This window comes from Marmota monax, unplaced genomic scaffold, assembly GCF_021218885.2.
Source record: "Marmota monax isolate L192 unplaced genomic scaffold, Marmota_monax_Labrador192_F-V1.1 WCK01_AAM20220418_F8-fsc00057, whole genome shotgun sequence".
Taxonomy (NCBI): domain Eukaryota; kingdom Metazoa; phylum Chordata; class Mammalia; order Rodentia; family Sciuridae; genus Marmota; species Marmota monax.
This window is the reverse complement of record NW_026693933.1, coordinates 1246887-1265154: the sequence shown is the minus strand read 5'-3', so window position 1 is coordinate 1265154 and position 18268 is coordinate 1246887. Positions and strand designations below refer to the sequence as shown.

Genomic DNA, 18268 nt, shown 5'->3' with positions numbered 1-18268 from the left:
ATAAACATATTGATCCTCTTAAAATAATACCTTAGGATTACATGTGTATTTTTTTCTCTTTTGTTTTCCTCTGTTTAAAGTGCAATCCTTTTAAACTGCCTATCTCCCCAATGTTGTTTCTTCATATATCATTTAATGTAAGAAATTCTGTACTATTGTTGTATTCTGTGGTCCTCGTGATGCTCTATCTCAATCAATATTCCCCCTCACATGAGGATAATCTATTTTATTGATATCCCATACTTGGAGAAGTCAATTAGGTATTGGAGGAGGATGAGAGATATACATGTATATGAAAAATGTTGTTCTTATATTTCTGCAGATCAACCATGTTCTTATTCTAATTTAATTCTCAAAAGTTTTTTTTTAATTGGTGCCTAAGTGCCATTGTATTGGCAATTAAATATATAGTTTGGGGGTTTAAAGTCGATCAACCTATGACCAGATGTGATATAATAATGACTTTGAAACTAAATCTTGCCTAACTCTGCCATAAAATTATTTCAGAAATTAATTCAGAAACCTGGTGACATCAACAGAAAAAAAAACAACTAGTTTTTGTATTTAGCATTAATTCTGGAATAGGAATGAACTATAATATGTATATAATAGCATATTTACTTAGAATCAAAGAGTATAAGGGATAGAAACCACCCTGACACACATAACATTTAAATTTTTGAGATCCAAGAACATGGTGTCTACCACTTTGCTCCTGATCCTCAAACTCTTCATACTTCTTGTTACCAGCAAAACTAATTTTGCAGATTTGAGACTATTCAACACAACAAATTTTTAAAAGTCAGCTCTCAAGACATTTTACAGTCTGTTTGTGAAACCTGTGAACGTATATATAAACATGTTTGTGTAAATGGGTTTAAGAATATATAAATAGGTTTAGGGTTTAGGATTATATATGAGTTTACAAATAAATAGGTGAAGTTCAGAAAATTATCCTTTCTTTACTTTTTACCTGGAATTTCAAATTATTTACTGCTATTTTGATGTTACCTTTCATAGGAACTCTGGGATTTTAGTCTCTGTCAGATGAAGAAAAAAAATACTAATAGTTGATATGTAGGACATCACCTTAAAATAATTTATGACAAAGATAATGAATATAGATGTTATTTCTCATAAATACATATTTCTACACTTTGAAAATTAATTATTCAGTATTTCCTTGTACCTTATGTTTGTATGCTACACATAATTTAGCATCTTTTATAACTTGTTATATACCCCTATTATAATTATTTAATTGTTGAATATACCTGTTGATACAAGCATTATGTAAATTGAATTATGATGAAAGAGCAAAAGGCAAAATTACAAAATGGCAGCATTTTAAGTTTTATTTACATTCTGTGCTGAAAAACAATTGTTAGAAGACTCCAGTCATGGAGAACCAATAATAATGGTTCTCTAGAAGGGAGTTTTATATTATCAAAACTAAAATTTGAGTATTCTATATGCTTTTGGAAATTGGTGTATGAAAGCAGAGGAGATACAGGAATGACTAAATGAAATGTAGTCGGATGTGAGACAAGAAAGTACAGAAAAGGAGATTTTGTTACATTTATTTTAAACATCACAGAGGATGTTGAAATAATGGTTTACTTTACATATTATTGGTTATAAAAGGCTTAAATTTTAATTTATAAATACAGGTACTTGTAAAATTATACAAATAGCATGGCTAATATAGTTCACAAATTTGTTTAGATTTAACTCTAAATATTTTAAAGAAATATGATATTTCATTAGTTTCTGGCAGTAAGTTACATTGAATGAAATTTCTTTGCTTTTAATGTACATTTGGTTAATTATTTGTAAATTATCTTTAATTGAATTTGTAAATTAATATTTTATGTTCTTAGTTCTAAAAGATTGACAGGAAAAATAAATTTAGGGTTTTGTTAATAGTAAACAGAGCTGTGTTCCCAGTCCTGGCCACTAGATGTCAGGGCCACATTGTTTAACACGAATAAGGCAAATATATTTAAGAGATTGGATGTTTTTCCTCTGTGAATTACGATTCTGAAAGAAATTTCCCTTTTCTTTCACATTTAAAAAAAAGAGTAAGGCAACCATTTTTAAGTATCTTTTAATAAGATGTATAAGCACTGTAATCATGTGTAATGATCATAAAACAAAATACCTCTCTGTTAAAAATAGCTTTTTAAGTCTAAGGCATTGTAAGTGTTGTAAAAACCAGGAATGACACCAAGACAATTGAATGATGAGAGTCTTTTTTTAGTAATTGAGATTTATTTCCTTTCTGTAGGCAGTTAATGTGTTATGTTATTACCTGTAGAGAATTTGATCCCTGGTACTAGAGCCTCAACCCCCACCACATCTTTTGCTTATTAAATTGGAAATCTAGATGCTTCAGTTTGAAGCTGGCCATTTATTATAAAGCTTGCCTTGTTATGTTGTCCTATATATTCTTGTCTATTGTCAATTATGAGCTTGGAGAGTAGATTCTAATTGATAGTGGGTGTTAAATACCACAGTGTATTTGAGAGTGACTGCCTTGGACTATCCAATAGCATAGTTAAAATTGTCTTTCTGAGAGAGTAAGCCTCTGTTCTCATGTAAGGCACAACTGTTATGATTGCACTATATTTATTTTTCTCCATTAACAGAATTTAAAATGTTGCTCTATTTTAAATAAAATCTGCTTATCTACTAAAATCAGAAATGTAGTTTATCGGGACTTAATTCTTCACCAAACACTAAAAAGAAAGAGTCATTTCTTTTCTTTCACAAGCACTAATGCAAACATCACAAAACCCAAGATAAACTGGTCAAAAACAGTACCAAGTCTTAGTGTCTCTTACATTTGAAGGAAAATAGGGAGTTTAAATGATTATATGATTTTGATTACCACTACCAAAAGTTACCTTGAAACATTCTTTATTTATTTTGGAGAGAAGGGGGGACTGGGGACTGAACCTAGAGGTGCTTTATCACTGAGCCACATTCCCAGGCCTTTTTAAATATCTTATTTAGAGGCAGGGTCTCACTGAGTTGCTTAGGTCCTTGCTAAGTTGCTGAGGCTGGGTTTGAATTTTTAATTCTCCTTTCTCAGCCTCTAAATTTCTGGGATTACAGATATGCACAACTGCACATGAAGAAACTTATTCTTTTTTCAATAGTCATCTTACTGAAGGATTTTTTCAAACCTTATATAATGAAAACCTTTTTTTTTTTTTTCTTTTCACTAACAACTATTTGCTTCAGTAACTGGAACCTGTCTATCATGGGAAATACATTATATAGTTTAGGTTTTATGGCCATAAAGATCTCTGTCCCAACTGCTCAGTGCTTCTGTTATAGCCCAAAAGTAATCACAGAGATTGTAAAAAAGCAACCAATAAGGCTATATTCCAATAAAACTTTATTTATAAAACAGATTGCTTAACAGACTTGAACCACTTGCCACCTTTTGTGCCAACTGCTGATCTGTTTTGTTACTAATTTGTCATATTACAAACAGAAGATGTTTTAATTTACTTTTAATAATTCAGGAGACAGGACTCTAGAATACCTCTGACCTGGCACACAAACAACCACAGCAAGACATGAGTAAGATACAGAAGCAGTGGACTTCATGAACTGATCTCCATCCTGAATGTTATTAAGTCAGTCATTTTGTGCCAGGGAGTTGCCTCCTCTAAAAAAATGAAAAGAAAGTCAAGAAGACGTTTTTCTTTTTCAAAACATTTTTTTAGTTCTAATGTTTCTTTTCTTAGACCAACAAGACAATTAATAATACTTCAATTCCTGAAAGCCATAATCTTGAATCTTTACTAAATTGTTCAAGAAAAATCCCCAAATTCATATTATTAGAAATTCCTTAATTCCTAAAAACAAAAATACACATTCACCTATTATACACATATAATAAATGTAAAAATTATCCATCCAGGTATCCTTGAAATGACCTTAACTCCTTGGCGTAGACTCTTGTGCCCACATCTAATCTATTTTGGTTTTAAAGAGAATGATTCCATCTCAAAGAATCTTGGCCTTTAATCCTTAGAAGTAACATAAACTCTTCCTTTGATTGAGATGGTTTAAGACCTGTTAAATTTCTTGATAGAATAAAAGAATATGAAATATATTCTCTGATAAAATTTCTGAGTGGTACAGTATAAATGATAATATATTTTTAATAATCTAAATTATATTTTAAAAATTATGATTTGTATTCCAATTTTTACAATGTTAATTTGGTTTACAGTTTTTGTTCCTCTATATGTACATAGTTCAATATAGAAAGAAATTTCAAAACCAGATATATGTGACAATTCTTGAGATTTCAGATTAGGTATTGAAAAAGAAAAATGAACATGTGGTTTCACATGTTATTGAGTTCGAGTCTGAGCTGCAGGGTCCCAGTCTGCTCTCAGAAGGTGCAGTCTGGAGATGAGCAATTCACTGCAAATCTGCCCCAAATTTTAATATTTATCTTTGTTTTCTCATTGACCAGTGTCTGATATAGCTTGGTTTTTTTGTCTAAATGAGTAGTTTCTTTCATATTGACATTTACTGTTTGGAGATCTTGAACAAAATAGTAAGACAATTTATTGATCTTTATTATTTAATGGATTTAAAGTAATTTGCCACATTGGCTCATCTATGTGTTCTAAATAAGTCAGTTGAAATGTGGCTGGGTGCCAGGGAAGGAGTACTTATACTGGGATCTGTAAAATTTCTCCTTGAGGTCTTTTGAAAATAAAAATATTTACAGTGCTATAGTGGTTCCAGTTTAGTTGAACATTATATTTGAACTTTGAAATATTTAGGAAAATCCTAAAATTTTAGAAATCACTAGGATAAGGAAATTAAGTTTGAAAAAGCGCAAAGGGCCTTCTCCCTTTGAAACATCCCTTTGGCTTCTAGGGAACTGAGAATCAAGGAAGGACGTGAAGCTCCTTCTTAAGAGTAGACCAGCCTGAGACTCAGTAAACATTTCTCTCCGTCCTAAGCACAGAACGGAGCTGCTATATTGTAATCTGCAGTGCTGTATCTGGTAATGAAAATAAACTAACACATTTCCTATGAAATAAAGTATATAAAAATCTATGAATATTTTTCTTAATTCTTTTAGCTGATAAGTTGGGATGTTACACAACTCAACCCAATGATGGTAATAATATTTGCTGTTTATATAACACCAGTCTTCTGAAGAGCTAAATTAACTTCACAGGTATTGTATAATGAAACCTCACAAGAAGGCCTGGGAAAGCAAAGTGGGTACTTTGATTTCATTAGAGAGGAAAATAAGAAGAAGAAAGATGAAATGGCCGGTTCACATTTTCATAGTAGGCAGGAACCAAGCCTTCTGGATTCTCCGTTCATTTCTTTCTTTTTTCTTTTTCTTTTTGTTTTTTTTTTTTATATAAAAGTGAATTCATTTCTTGGCAATAAATATTTATTTGTAACAGAAGCACTAATAGAAATATGCTCTGTTGGCTGATAGGATATAGGAAAGGACAGATTCTTTCTCTTCCCCACTAAGTTTACAATCTAAATAAGACAAACAAGACAAGACATGAAAATACAGAGAGTTGGAGTATAATTTGCACTGCTGAGAAGTAGTTGGCTCCTGGTTTCAATTTCTTCTTTTAAAGAAGTCACATACATATTTCATTCCTTGCATATTTTGGCAATGCATCCGGCTAAGAGCTATAAAGCTATTTGATTTGGTTTTTGGTAAAGCATTTTATGCCTGGGTAATGGATTTGTACATCAGTTGCAGCCTGTAACATGGCTAAGTGTTCTGATTGACAGAACACCCACATTCAGACTTGTTTATTTTTTGATAAGGAAAATGCCAGCTAACTTAGTCCATATGTGCTCTCCAACAGGATGAGGCTTATTCACATATAATGGACAATCATTTAAAAATAAAATGACAAGGAATATAAAAATGGTAATACATATGAAAAATAGTTTTTTCCTTTCTTCATTTACTTAAAAATATTTCAAAGAATTTAACTGCTAATTTTAAAGTTTGTTAGTTTTAAAAATTAACAATGCCATAGTTAAACTTTTTTTACATCAGGATGTTTAATTTTTAAAGCAATATAAATTTAAATATAGACAGTTTTCAAAATATAGCAAAGTTAAACACGTATTCTATTCACATTTTATTACAACTTGAAATCTTATGGTTCATCTAAACCCAAACTCAATTAGGAAATTACTATGAAGTCTATTTCTTGAGTTTTAGAAAACTGAAATTATATCTTCTGAAGTTCTCTCCTTGACACCTTATACCTAGCTGCTTTTGTTGAGATCTCATTAGCCCCTTTTCAGAAAGCCAAACATGAGCATTGTTGAAATTTATAGGTCTAGATTTACCCTTCTTGCAGGTTAATGTGTTGTTAATGTGTTAACTTGCCACCATTTCCTGGAAGCTGGCAGAGGACATGAGACTTTTGGGTCAGAGACAATGGGTTTTAGTACTCACAGTGAAGCAGCATCAGGAACTTTATGTTTGATCTGTTTGCCTTTCTCCCTAAGTTTCATAGGGAAAATGAAGTGAAACCCGACTAATTGCAGTGTACAGCATCAGAGTTAGGAACTTCTATCTTAGGGAAACTAAATCTCTTATAATGTGCAGTAAAGAAATCCGTTTAATCTTTGCTTAGAAGAAAGAGATTATCCTTATTAGACTGGACAATAAATAAACCTGCCTTCTCTACTGGCTAGAGAAACATCTTTATTGTCCAAAGCTTTTTTTCAGTAAGTTTGAAAAGACTTCTTGGGAGGGCGGAATAAGAAAAGATAATGCTTCTGCTTCCAAAACATGCAGACATTCAAGAGATCCATGGAGAATTATCTCCCAGATAAACCATTTTTATTAATGTTTCATAGTACGATGCAAATTTTTTTTAATTGGTTGTTCAAAACATTACAAAGCTCTTGACATATGATGCAAATTTGAAATTTCTGGTTCTAATGTAAGAATTAGTTACTATACATTTCCTCTGGTATTATAAATCTGATGCCTTGTCTCTTGACTAAGAATAGAAAAAAGTGGTTAGGAATGTTAATATGAATATTTTCTTATCAAAAGAATCAAGATGATCTGGATGTTTGTGTTGTCATACCACCTCAGAATTCATGATTTCCTCAGTACATAGTAAATGCTCAAAAATTATTTGGTGAATGTAATTCTAAGAAATGGGACAATTTGGCTAACCTGAAAAATTATGAGTTATGGTGGTGTCAATAGAGTACCAATAAATTATGTCTGAAATTAAGTTTCACACAAATTAATGAAGTGAATACGGAGTACATATGTCAATGAAGAAAATGATGGTAAAATTATATGTATTGAAATATATAACTTTATATCTGTATTTTGACCTTCTTGTAAGGTGTTCAAGACTCATTTAATCTTGAACTATACAGTATGATTAAACATCCATTAGAGAAGTAGCTATTATGATATGCAGAGTTTTACTTAAAACAGTAAGTAATAATCACAGAGTTTTTTGCTAAATGTGTAAATTAATATAAACTCAAGGTTTTGTTGACAAAAACTAAGCTGATTGTTATACATATAGCAATGCAGTTTACCATCATTCTCTAATAATAAAATCATTTATTTTACAAAAGAGACATAAGCAAGAAGGAAATGTAATTTAATCCCTTAAAATATTGATGCATTTAAATTTATTATTTGAGATATGGAATATATTATTAGAAAATATAACATAGCCTACTATCCACAAATTAAGTTCTAAAGTAACACCATATCTTGCTGGTAAGTGCTGTATTTTCCAGCCCATCCCAATCTTCTGCCTTCTTATAAGACCTAACCATCATTGGGAGTTTTTCATATTCCCATTCTAAGCAAGGGTTAATCTAATTTTTACAATTTTCATTGTTCAACCACTTACACTCAAGAGAATTTTCTCTCTTTATTCATTCACTTGTTTATGGAATTTTGCTAAGAATATATTACTCAAAGGTGAGGCAGACACGTCCCTCTTCTGAGGGAGTGCTCAGTTTGCCAGATCATAATGAAGGTTTGGGGTATGCTGTTGAACTGCTGACATTCGACAAGAACTTGTGGGTTGCTATAGCATCCACGATTTGTTAGCGGTGTCTCATTCCACTAGAGCACATGTGTTTTTCTAAGACTCTGTGGCGATCTTGGAGAAAGTCAGGGATGAAATAACAGATTGTCTTCAAATGCTTCAGTCCAGCTCTGAATTTTATTGGCACCTACATATTCTACTGTTTATTTCATTAAGTGAAATCTGTTTCTCTTATATCCCTGTGCAGAATGTGAAGGATGATGGACAGCATGTGTGGCGACTCAAGCACTTTAACAAACCTGCCTACTGCAATCTTTGCCTGAACATGCTGATTGGTGTGGGGAAGCAGGGCCTCTGCTGTTCCTGTGAGTATGTTTGCTCTGCCTGGATGCCCTCACCCCCAGTGAGCAAAGGCGGTTTTATAGAGTCCTGTTTGTCAAATGATAAAGTAATCCAGACCCTCTCTGAATTACCATTTACATTGCTCTGCAGACCTCTGAATGAAGTCACTCTGGTTTTACCTTTACTCAGTTTTGGAAAGTCCTTCCTCTGATAAAGAGTGAAGGAACTTTTCTAATTCTTTAGCCATTTTCTTTCCATTGTAGTTTAATTTATTCATGATTTTGAGTTCTTTTGGAATTTTCACTAATTTGTAATTTCCACGAATTTCTCAGTTTACGTGTTATTTATTTATTTATTTTTATCTCCCTAAGTTTGGCAATTTATTCACACAGACTTCTTATAATAGTGTAATTCCAACAGGTCTTTAAAAAAATAACTGATTAAAAGTAGTTTTGTATTCAAATTAAGTTTAACACCTCAAGTGTGTTATTTTTAATGTTCTTATAAAGAAAATCTTCAGATGTGGTTGCAAGTTTGTAAGTGTGTCCATTTTTCTAACTTCAGTTCACTTATATTTGGAATTATTTTTTTATTCTATTAATTCATTACTGACACTTAGAATTTTTCTAATACAGTATGAAGGAGTTAACTTTAAAAATTACCTAAGTATTTTTAATTCTATATCATATCTATCTGAGAATACTTTGTATTCTCTGACATTCCTGCTAAAGTAGAACACATATCATTTCCTCTTCATTTAGGGCTAGCATTCTTCATTAATCCTGCAATATGTCTATCCACACCTTTTTCTGCTATATACAAAGTTACTGAAACTATCAAGCTTATCAGATACATCCCACTTTCCCACTTTTGCAAAGTTAATTAAGTTTTTATCTGGCTAGCATACAATATATTGTTTTCAGATTTGTTGTTATTTTCTTTCTTTTTGTTTTCCTATTCGTTCCCCCTCCTTTTTTTTTTTTTTTTTTTTAGCTAGCAGCTTGTTTGGAAATAAGTTTGCAAATGTACTTTTTACCAGATATATTTTTTGACACCAAATCATTTTTAGGGTAACATAGGGTATCCTAAATGTTAAAGGATGATAATGAAGTTCCATGAAACTTGCCTGTATCTCTGAAGAAAGTTTCTGGTGGCCACATTTGAAACGTTGTTTACTCTGGAACATTCTGCATACACAAAGAAAATGCTTTGTTTTTAAAGTCCTATGATTTTTTTAAGGAGAATAATATTTTATGGTAAATTCTATTGATAGGAGGACATGAAACAAAATGACTCTCAAGTAAGGTGAGTGTGGTTATATAAATGTGAGAATTTTGTTCACAACTTTTTTTTCTTTTTTTTAACTGACTAGTAGGGTGAATTCAAGAATCTTGGCATGATTACTTGTAGTAAAATTTTAAAAGTATGTTTTCTTCCTCAGTGTTGCCCCCCAAATCACAGATATTAACAGTTTAGAAGAGTTTTCTAGTGTATGTGTATATATATATATATATATATATATACACATGTGGATTTAATGGTTTTTATTCATATTTCAGGAAATCTTTAGGTGCTTTCATTTTTATGGAGAGGACTAACTGAATATCATTAAGATTGTTTTATTCTATATGTGTATGCATTTGGAGCTCTTAACTTGGAACCAGCATTATTTTTAGAGAGCCACTTTTATGACCCTAATTATATTCAGAGTCAAAGCAGAAAAATATGTAAAATGCTAAAAAGTGTGTTAATTTTATGACATATTATGTGCATACACATATATATATATATTTGATTACATATGTGTATATATACATGTGTGCAAATGAGCATCAGTTTTTGCTTACATATATATCATACCATATGCTGCTAAGCAAAGATATTTTTTTCTTTTTTTTTTTTTTTTTGGACAGGCAATGCTATGATGTCAAGTGAGGAATGATCTTGTACTGACTGAAAGCCTGGCATGTATGATGAAATCTAGTCTCTAGAAATAGACTAATCAGCCATTTAAGGTTTAGATAAATCAATAGAAAAAATAGCATAAACTCATCGGCTTTTCTTCCCATGCTCACCAGCTGCTCTCATGCCTATACTTTGTAAAATATGGATCTCTTCCTTCTAGCAAATGACACCAAACCATTTGGCAGTCATCAATTTGTCTTTAATATTTTTGTCATCTGGAAATTATTGTGAAAAATTTGAGTGAGGACTGATTTAATTAAGCATTTCCTGCTATGCCATGATAGAGGAGTCTTGGTTTTTCACATGCATAATATTTCCTGTACTAATTGGCCTTTTGTATTCCATGGTAAAAACAGTCGACTTGGGCTTTTCCTTGATGTGGCTGATTGGATTGATTAGGGAGCAGTGGATATGAAATGAGGTCCTGTTAATGTCATTCTTTCCCTATAAAATTGCAATCAGGACCAGGATTAGCTCTGAATTTGTGTACCTGTTTCCTTTCAGTCTGCAAGTACACAGTTCATGAGCGCTGCGTGGCTAGAGCACCTCCCTCTTGTATCAAGACCTATGTGAAGTCCAAAAAGAACACTGATGTAAGTTTGTGGACATGCTTGCTTTTTGTGGGTGGCAATTATGGATTCTCCTCTTACCACAATACTGTTTTTCTGTTCTAGGTCATGCACCATTACTGGGTTGAAGGCAACTGCCCAACTAAATGTGATAAGTGCCACAAAACAGTTAAATGTTACCAGGGACTGACAGGACTGCATTGTGTTTGGTGTCAGATCACAGTGAGTAACATTAGCAGACAAATCCCGTGGTCACTCATATTGAAAACTCTGTATCTCATACTGTCAGATGTCTGGAAGACCTTCAGAGTATTTAAGTCAATCAGCATAAAATCATGGAAGCTTCTTAGTTCATCTCACTTCCAAAGGGAGAGAAGGCCTACACTTTGTAAAATATGAATCTCTTTCTTCTTGCAAATGACACCAAGCCATTTGGCAGTCATCAATTTGTCTTTAATATTTTTGTCATCTGGAAATTATTGTGAAAAATTTGAGTGAGGACTGATTTAATTAAGCATTTCCTGCTTTCGCCCTCATAGAATCCAGAACTTTAGAACTGAGTAACAGCCTTAGAGATGATACTATCTTATGGTTTTCAGATTGTGTCCATAGAACTCTAGAGGTTCCCCAAAAGGCAATCAGAGGACATGGCAATGGTAAGCAATGAGAATAGGAAAAGGATTGGGTAGAACTCAATTCTTAATGTCACCTCACAACATTTTTTTAAAGGTTTTTTTTTTTTTTTTTTTTTGGTATGTGTGTGACATATATTGTAACTTTATTTTAATCATAGGAACTGTGGGCTCAAAACAGCCTCTAATTGGTACTCAAAGAATCTTAAAATTCTTTCTGTCCTTGTTTACATTCCAACATGTTTTTCTCCTTTACTTTCTTTGTTTTAATGGTTTCTCTTATCACTGACTCTGGAATCTAACTCTAGCACTACAACCTACTGATGACCAAGCACTTGACCAAGACCAGTTGAGCTTTGGTCTTGACCCTGGCTTTTGCCTTATAGGATATGAAGCACTTCCTTTTTTATAAGAAAGGATATTACTCTGAACAAACTGTACCTTTAAAAATGTAGAAATTTCATGTCCCAAATCAGCTCAGACAAAATGTCCCTAATATTTGATTCTTATACTGGAGATCAACAAATTTTTTGAAGATGATTTTATTTTTTAAAGCAGAATACAACATGAACTGTAAATGTCTTTAAATCCTTGAGGTCTAAATCAATTAATCAATCTCTGAGTTTTATTCAGGAAATAAGGCTATAAAAGGGAATATTAGAGGGTTAAGTCAGAGTCAAGAAAAAGAAAAAGAAAAAACAGGTCTCCTTTTGCAAAACTCTCCTAGGCGCTGAGCTTCTGGCTAACCTCAGCCTTATTTGTTGAGTCTTAAGCTCTAAAGACCCTGGGGTCCCAGTTGTTTTGCTCATGAAAGAAGCTTGCAAAATTAAAATAATATGTTATTGTATGTCTGGAAGAATATATAGCCTTTTTAAAAAGTAACTTCAGGCTTTCTGTACCTCAAGAGTTGTTATTTTATTTATTTATTTATTTTTTGGGGGTGGTGCTAGGATTGAACCCAGGGCTTTGTGTGCAAGGCAAGCACTCAACCAACTGAGCTAGATTCCTAACTTACTTCAAGAGTTTTAAGTTGTTATAGGGATACATTTATTAAATTAATAATTATGTGCCTCCCTGATAACAGAATATATTTACTTCTGAATATTTATGTAATTACTATTTAGACTTTTTTTTCATAAGCCACAATATAAAAATTTTAGGATAAAACTGATCTCCCTTGACCAACCATTACCTACTACTACAGATTTGATTCTAAAATCATATACTTTATTTTGTCCTCCCACTTTCCAGAAAGTGCTTTTAATATACAAAGAGCTACTGTACATTATTCTGAGAGTGATGGGATAGGGCACTGTCAGTGTTTTAGGAAGGCCTATTAGAATGGATTCCATAAGTAATCTACTGCAGAAAGAAACCAAGAGAATAAAACTTGGCTTCATTTTTTTTTTTTCCCAAAAGCCAGTATATATGACTTCTGGAAATGACTTGGTATCATAAGTCAGGCCAACCAGATCCTTAAGATCACATCTGTTAGTTACAAGCTGTGCCATTTTGGGTCATGTATATAACAAGTTTTGGCCAATTTTCTAATTTGTAAAATGTACTTAATGATGTCTCTATCATAGTACATGTTATCGTAAGAATTAAAGTTGTCACTACAAGTGTGGAAATGTTTAAAAAAGAACCTTCTTCAGCAAGTAACACCTTGGTGAGAAGAAAAGCGCCACATGGGTTCCCAAAATCAATGCTGGGGTCCCCAGAGTGCCTCAAGAAGAGAGATCATGCCCTTTCTTTCTTACTTCTGGAAGGATCTCTAATGATTTGGTCTAAGTCACAAAAGCACCTGCATATACTAAAAGCATCCAAAATCAAGTGGACTTGAATTTCACTTAATTTGAAGCCAACTTGATTGATCTATATTCACAATGAGTTGCTATTACAGCTTTCTATCAGACAGATTAGGTGATTTTGTCCTCACACTTCTAGTCTGAAGATAGAGTTTCAAGTCAATTTATTTTACTCCTTTCTCCTTTATCCATTTGTACAACCTACCACGAAGTCCTGACATTTCCTCCTTAAAATATCTCTTCCAGAGCTGAGTTTTTGTCTCTACATTCACAACCCTAGTGCAAGCTCTTAGCACCTCTTGACTAGATTAGAGTCAGAATCTTCTGGCTTACCTCCCTGACAGAAGGTACTTTTCCTATAATGCAGCCTGCATACGACCTCCTGAAAGATTCTTCCCAAAATACCAATTTGTTATCATATGCCTTCTTTAGCAACCTATAATAATCCTGTGATGATAAATGCAGCCCTCAACACCCCCTACCTCAAGTTGGTTTTCACTTCCTCAAAACTCAGACTGAGACCTAAGCACATATCCGTATATTTCCCTTCCCCATTCTCTCCCTCTGCTGTAGCTGTGTATGTCTGGTTGGCAGTCCCCTGGGAAGACTGTTTTCCCTGTGCCTGTTATTTCACGCATCCAATTCCCTTGAATGCACCTGTTTTATATTCTTACTACATCTCAGGAACCAAGTTAACTTCCATATCTTCCTTGGAATTTTCTTTGATACTAATATTTCCTTTTTCTGAATACTTTTTACTCTACCCCCCCCCCAAAAAAAAAAAAAAGACTGAATTGTTCTCAGTAGTATCATGTCTGCTTACTAATGCTGTCTACACTTCTAGACTACACTCTTGTTTCAGGGACAGGTCAGTGTCACATATTGTTTCCTAATTACATAAAATTCATGATGGAGCATTGAGTTTAGAAGAAGGCCTTGTTAGGTTCACTTGAATAACTCATACAGTTTATACAGTTTTCTTCTTGTTGATAAATACTGAATTCCAAATGCATGCCCTATTTTAACTTTTGTTTTCAAATATCATCCTGTGACAGTCAAATCTGCATCAAATAGGCAAGTATTAAAAATACATTTGAAATGCATTAAAATATTTAAAGAAAAACATCCATTTTCACACTGTTTTTCAGTCAGTATTTGTGGTGTCTTGATGGTGCATTATACTGGTTTGCCAACTTGTAGATATCTAGGAAAGCTCTTAGAATGATATTTTATATCCTTTTGAAAATCTAACCACTTAGAAAACAAAAGGCAAGAAAAAACTAAATAACAACAGTGGAAAACTCTTCCACCGTGTAGGCAACTTGTCTTCCATGCTTTCTTTTTTGATCCTTTGGGCCAGGCAAAATATTCACTGTGGTTATCTCTTCTCTCTCTCACTCACATCCTGCCATCATTAAGAACCCACTGCTAATACCTGTTCACTCCCATGAAGAGGGTTTCTTTGACATTCTATTTATAATATGTTATGAATTGTTTACCATCCAGATAAACAATTCCTGGTCAGTCAGGACTCATCAGGATGGGATTTTAATACATTTTGTTTGGTTTAACAAAAGAATGTCTATCTTATTAAAGTATGGGATACTAACTTGTGGTATTATATAATGGTATTCTTTTAATTACAATATGAAACTCCTAACTATAATATTTAAAAGTTTCCAAAACCATATGCTTTATCTTTAGCAAATACCAGTATTAAGCATGTACCCTGAACATGCAAGATATTAGGGCTAATGGATTGTAGCAACTAATAAATATGTTCCCTCAAATTAGACCACCGAGTCTTTCTTTTAGAAGAGTAATTTTTTCTCTTCTTTTTGTGACAGCTACTTTTTTGTGACCATTTATATTCTATTTTTTTCTCAATTTGACTTCTTCAATTCTACCAACCTTCTTCTCTGGCCAATACATTCACTGTTTTCTCAACTCTACCCTATAAACACATATACACATATACACACTTCATTTTTCTTCTAATTTTGAGACAGATTTTTTTAATACACATAGATCTGGCTCTGAATTAGGTGCTAGTAGGAGCTGTCATAAACCCTGAAATTATTTCTAAGGGTTTATTTTACTTCCAGGAATATATGACTCATATTTTATGACTTTCTAGATAATGGGGCTAAATTTCCTTAAAAAAAATAAATAAAGGGGGGGAATTTCTTATATATAAAAATAATGATCTAAGAATTCTGTATTTTACCTAAAAAAGAGCACAAAAATAACCATGAATAATGTTTTTTAAAAAAATTTAAAACAGGACATAATTTCTTGTCTTTGGTGCCTCACTGATTATTTTATTCAAGAGGCAGTATTCATCAATGCTTTGTTTATTTCATTCTTGATGAGGCTCTTTGTGTCCTGGATTTTACTGATTTGGGGTCTGGGCTACCTTTAAGGCAATTTATCAGTCTTTACTTTCTTATTAATACTGAGAAGGACTCAGTTATGTCTTTTTCTTATATTCTATTCATGAAATGACATACTAACAAGTTGTCTTAGCCTGTTTTATGTTGCTATAACACAACACCACAGATTGAATGATTTATTTTTTAAAAAGGCAATTATTTTTTACAGTTTGGAAGCTAAGATGTTCAAGGTCAAGGGGACACATCTGGTGAAGGCCTTGTTGTGTCATAACATGGCAGAAGGTATTATATGGCAGAGGAAGTGTTCAAGCTTGGGTTTCTCTTCTACTTCTTATAAGGTCTATAATTTAATTATGGAGAACCTACCCTCATGTCTTATCTAACCCTAGTAACCTCCCGAAGGCCTGACCTTCAAATACCATCAATGTAAGGATTTGGGGTTTAGTTTCCAACATGTGAACTTTTGAAGAATACATTAAAAACCATGGCCCAAATTTAAGCAACTTGTTATCTTTGACAATGTCCATTTTTTTTCTTTTAAATTTTTTTATTGAAAAATGACATATATACAGTAAATTGTTCTTATTCTAAGGGTAGAGATCAATGACTTCCCACAAATGAATACTCCACCTAAGAAGCACTTGACCAAAAAGAATATTACCAGTAACCTAAAAAAATATTTTGTTCTTTGAATTCAATTACAAATTTCTATTTTGTTGATATTTGCTTTCTTTTAATAGGCTTTATTTTTAATTTTTTAAAAATATTTATGTTTTAGCTGTAGTTGGACACAATACCTTTATTTATTTGTTTGTTTGTTTATTTATTTATTTATTATGTGGTGCTGAGGATTGAACCCAGGGCCTCGCATGTGCTAGATGAGCGCTCTACCACTGAGCCACAATCCTAGCCCCAGACTTTATTTTTTAGAGCAGTTTTATGTTCTGAGCAAAATTCATGTTCACCTTTCAGTTGGATGAATAATCCTAGGACGTATGCATTTTCTTACTGGCTTCCACATTTTATATTTTGTCATCAAGTATGTATCTGAGCAATATGGTACTTAAATTAGACCTGTATACAAACTTGTTCTAACCTAATGCTCTCAGCATCATGTTCTAATATCATGATGTTGAGGGCCATCCAAATATAGTCACCAGCTGACACATTCCACTCTATATAAAAGCATAAGGTACTCCTGAATATTCTTAGTTAATAGAGTCCTCTTGACTGCATCTATTGACAGGGCTTGCATGAGCCTCAAAGTACCTACCCTTTCGCCTCACCAGGATATCTTTACAGTGTGGATAAGAATAAAAAATTCAATACCTTCTCAAACTATACAAAGGGGATTTTCATTTTAGATTTTGCTATGTGTAGAAGTTTCTTAGAATCTGCATTCTCCATTTTATTTTGCTTATTTTAGTACCAGGGATTGATTCCAGATGTGCTTAACCACTGAGCCACATCCCTAGCCTTCTTTATTTTTTTTTTCAATGATACATTTTATTTTATTTAAACTAATGTCAGAAATGTTATCAAATTACTGGAAAACTCTTAAGTATGTTTCAAATAACTTGATTATATGAACCTACTTTTCTAACTGTACATTTTATTAATTCTAAATGCAAATCAAGTATCTCTGGTAAAAAATTAGCATCTGAATTGAAATGTGCCTTAAGTATAATATACACACATGATTTCAAAGACTTGGTACCTTCTTTATTTTTTTGAGACAGGGTTTCACAAAGTTGCTAAGTGGCTGAGGCTAGATTTCAACTTGCAATCCTTCTGCCTCAGCCTCTGGAGGCGCTGGGATTATAGGCCTGTGTCACCATGCCTGGCTGTATTTTTCATTTTAAAAGGATTGTGCAAGATCAAGGTGCTGAAGTTTTTTTTTTTTTTTTTTTTTTTTTTTTTTCTTCTCTCTCTCTCTGTGACAACTATGTTACAGAAGAGCCTTAAGATACATAGTCTGCCTTTGGTTTTAGTTTACATTTTATAATGCTTGATGTACTAGTATCCTACAGTTCTTATAACAAATAGCAGGAAAACCTATGGAGTAGAGGGAAGGGTACAGCGGGGGAGGAGAGGAGAGGAAGAAGTACTGGCAACTGAATTAGAACAAATTATATTACATGCTTTCATAATTATGTCAAATTAAATACTAATATCATATATAAAAAGAACCAACAATAATAATTTTCTAAAAATCTGCAAACTTATTCACCTGCAGTTCTGGAAGCTAAAAGTACAAAATAGAAGAAAGTCTTAGGGAAGAATCCTTTGGCCCTTTCTAAATTCTGGTAATTGCCAGAAATTCTTGGCATTCCTTGGCATTTAACTGAATCACTCAAATTTCGACTTCTGTTATCACATGGCTATTTCCCCACTGTACCTGTATTTTTCTGTTCAGATTTCACTTTTCTTATAAGGATAACAGTCATTGGATTAGGGCCCAAACTAATATGGCTATATCTTAATTTATATACAGCT

The 18268-nt window shown here is 32.8% G+C and overlaps 1 protein-coding gene across 9 annotated transcripts in view; it reads left to right on the top strand.

Annotated features, from left to right (window-relative positions):
• The window catches only part of Dgkb (diacylglycerol kinase beta), a 769121-nt gene that overhangs the window by 263676 nt on the left and 487177 nt on the right, over nucleotides 1-18268 (top strand). For all 9 annotated transcript variants that reach the window (XM_058585317.1, XM_058585316.1, XM_058585318.1 and 6 more), the window contains 3 exons: nucleotides 8311-8428; nucleotides 10875-10963; nucleotides 11045-11161. In XM_058585317.1, the coding sequence (XP_058441300.1) occupies nucleotides 8311-8428; nucleotides 10875-10963; nucleotides 11045-11161 (324 nt within the window). The remainder of the gene's footprint in view (nucleotides 1-8310; nucleotides 8429-10874; nucleotides 10964-11044; nucleotides 11162-18268) is intronic.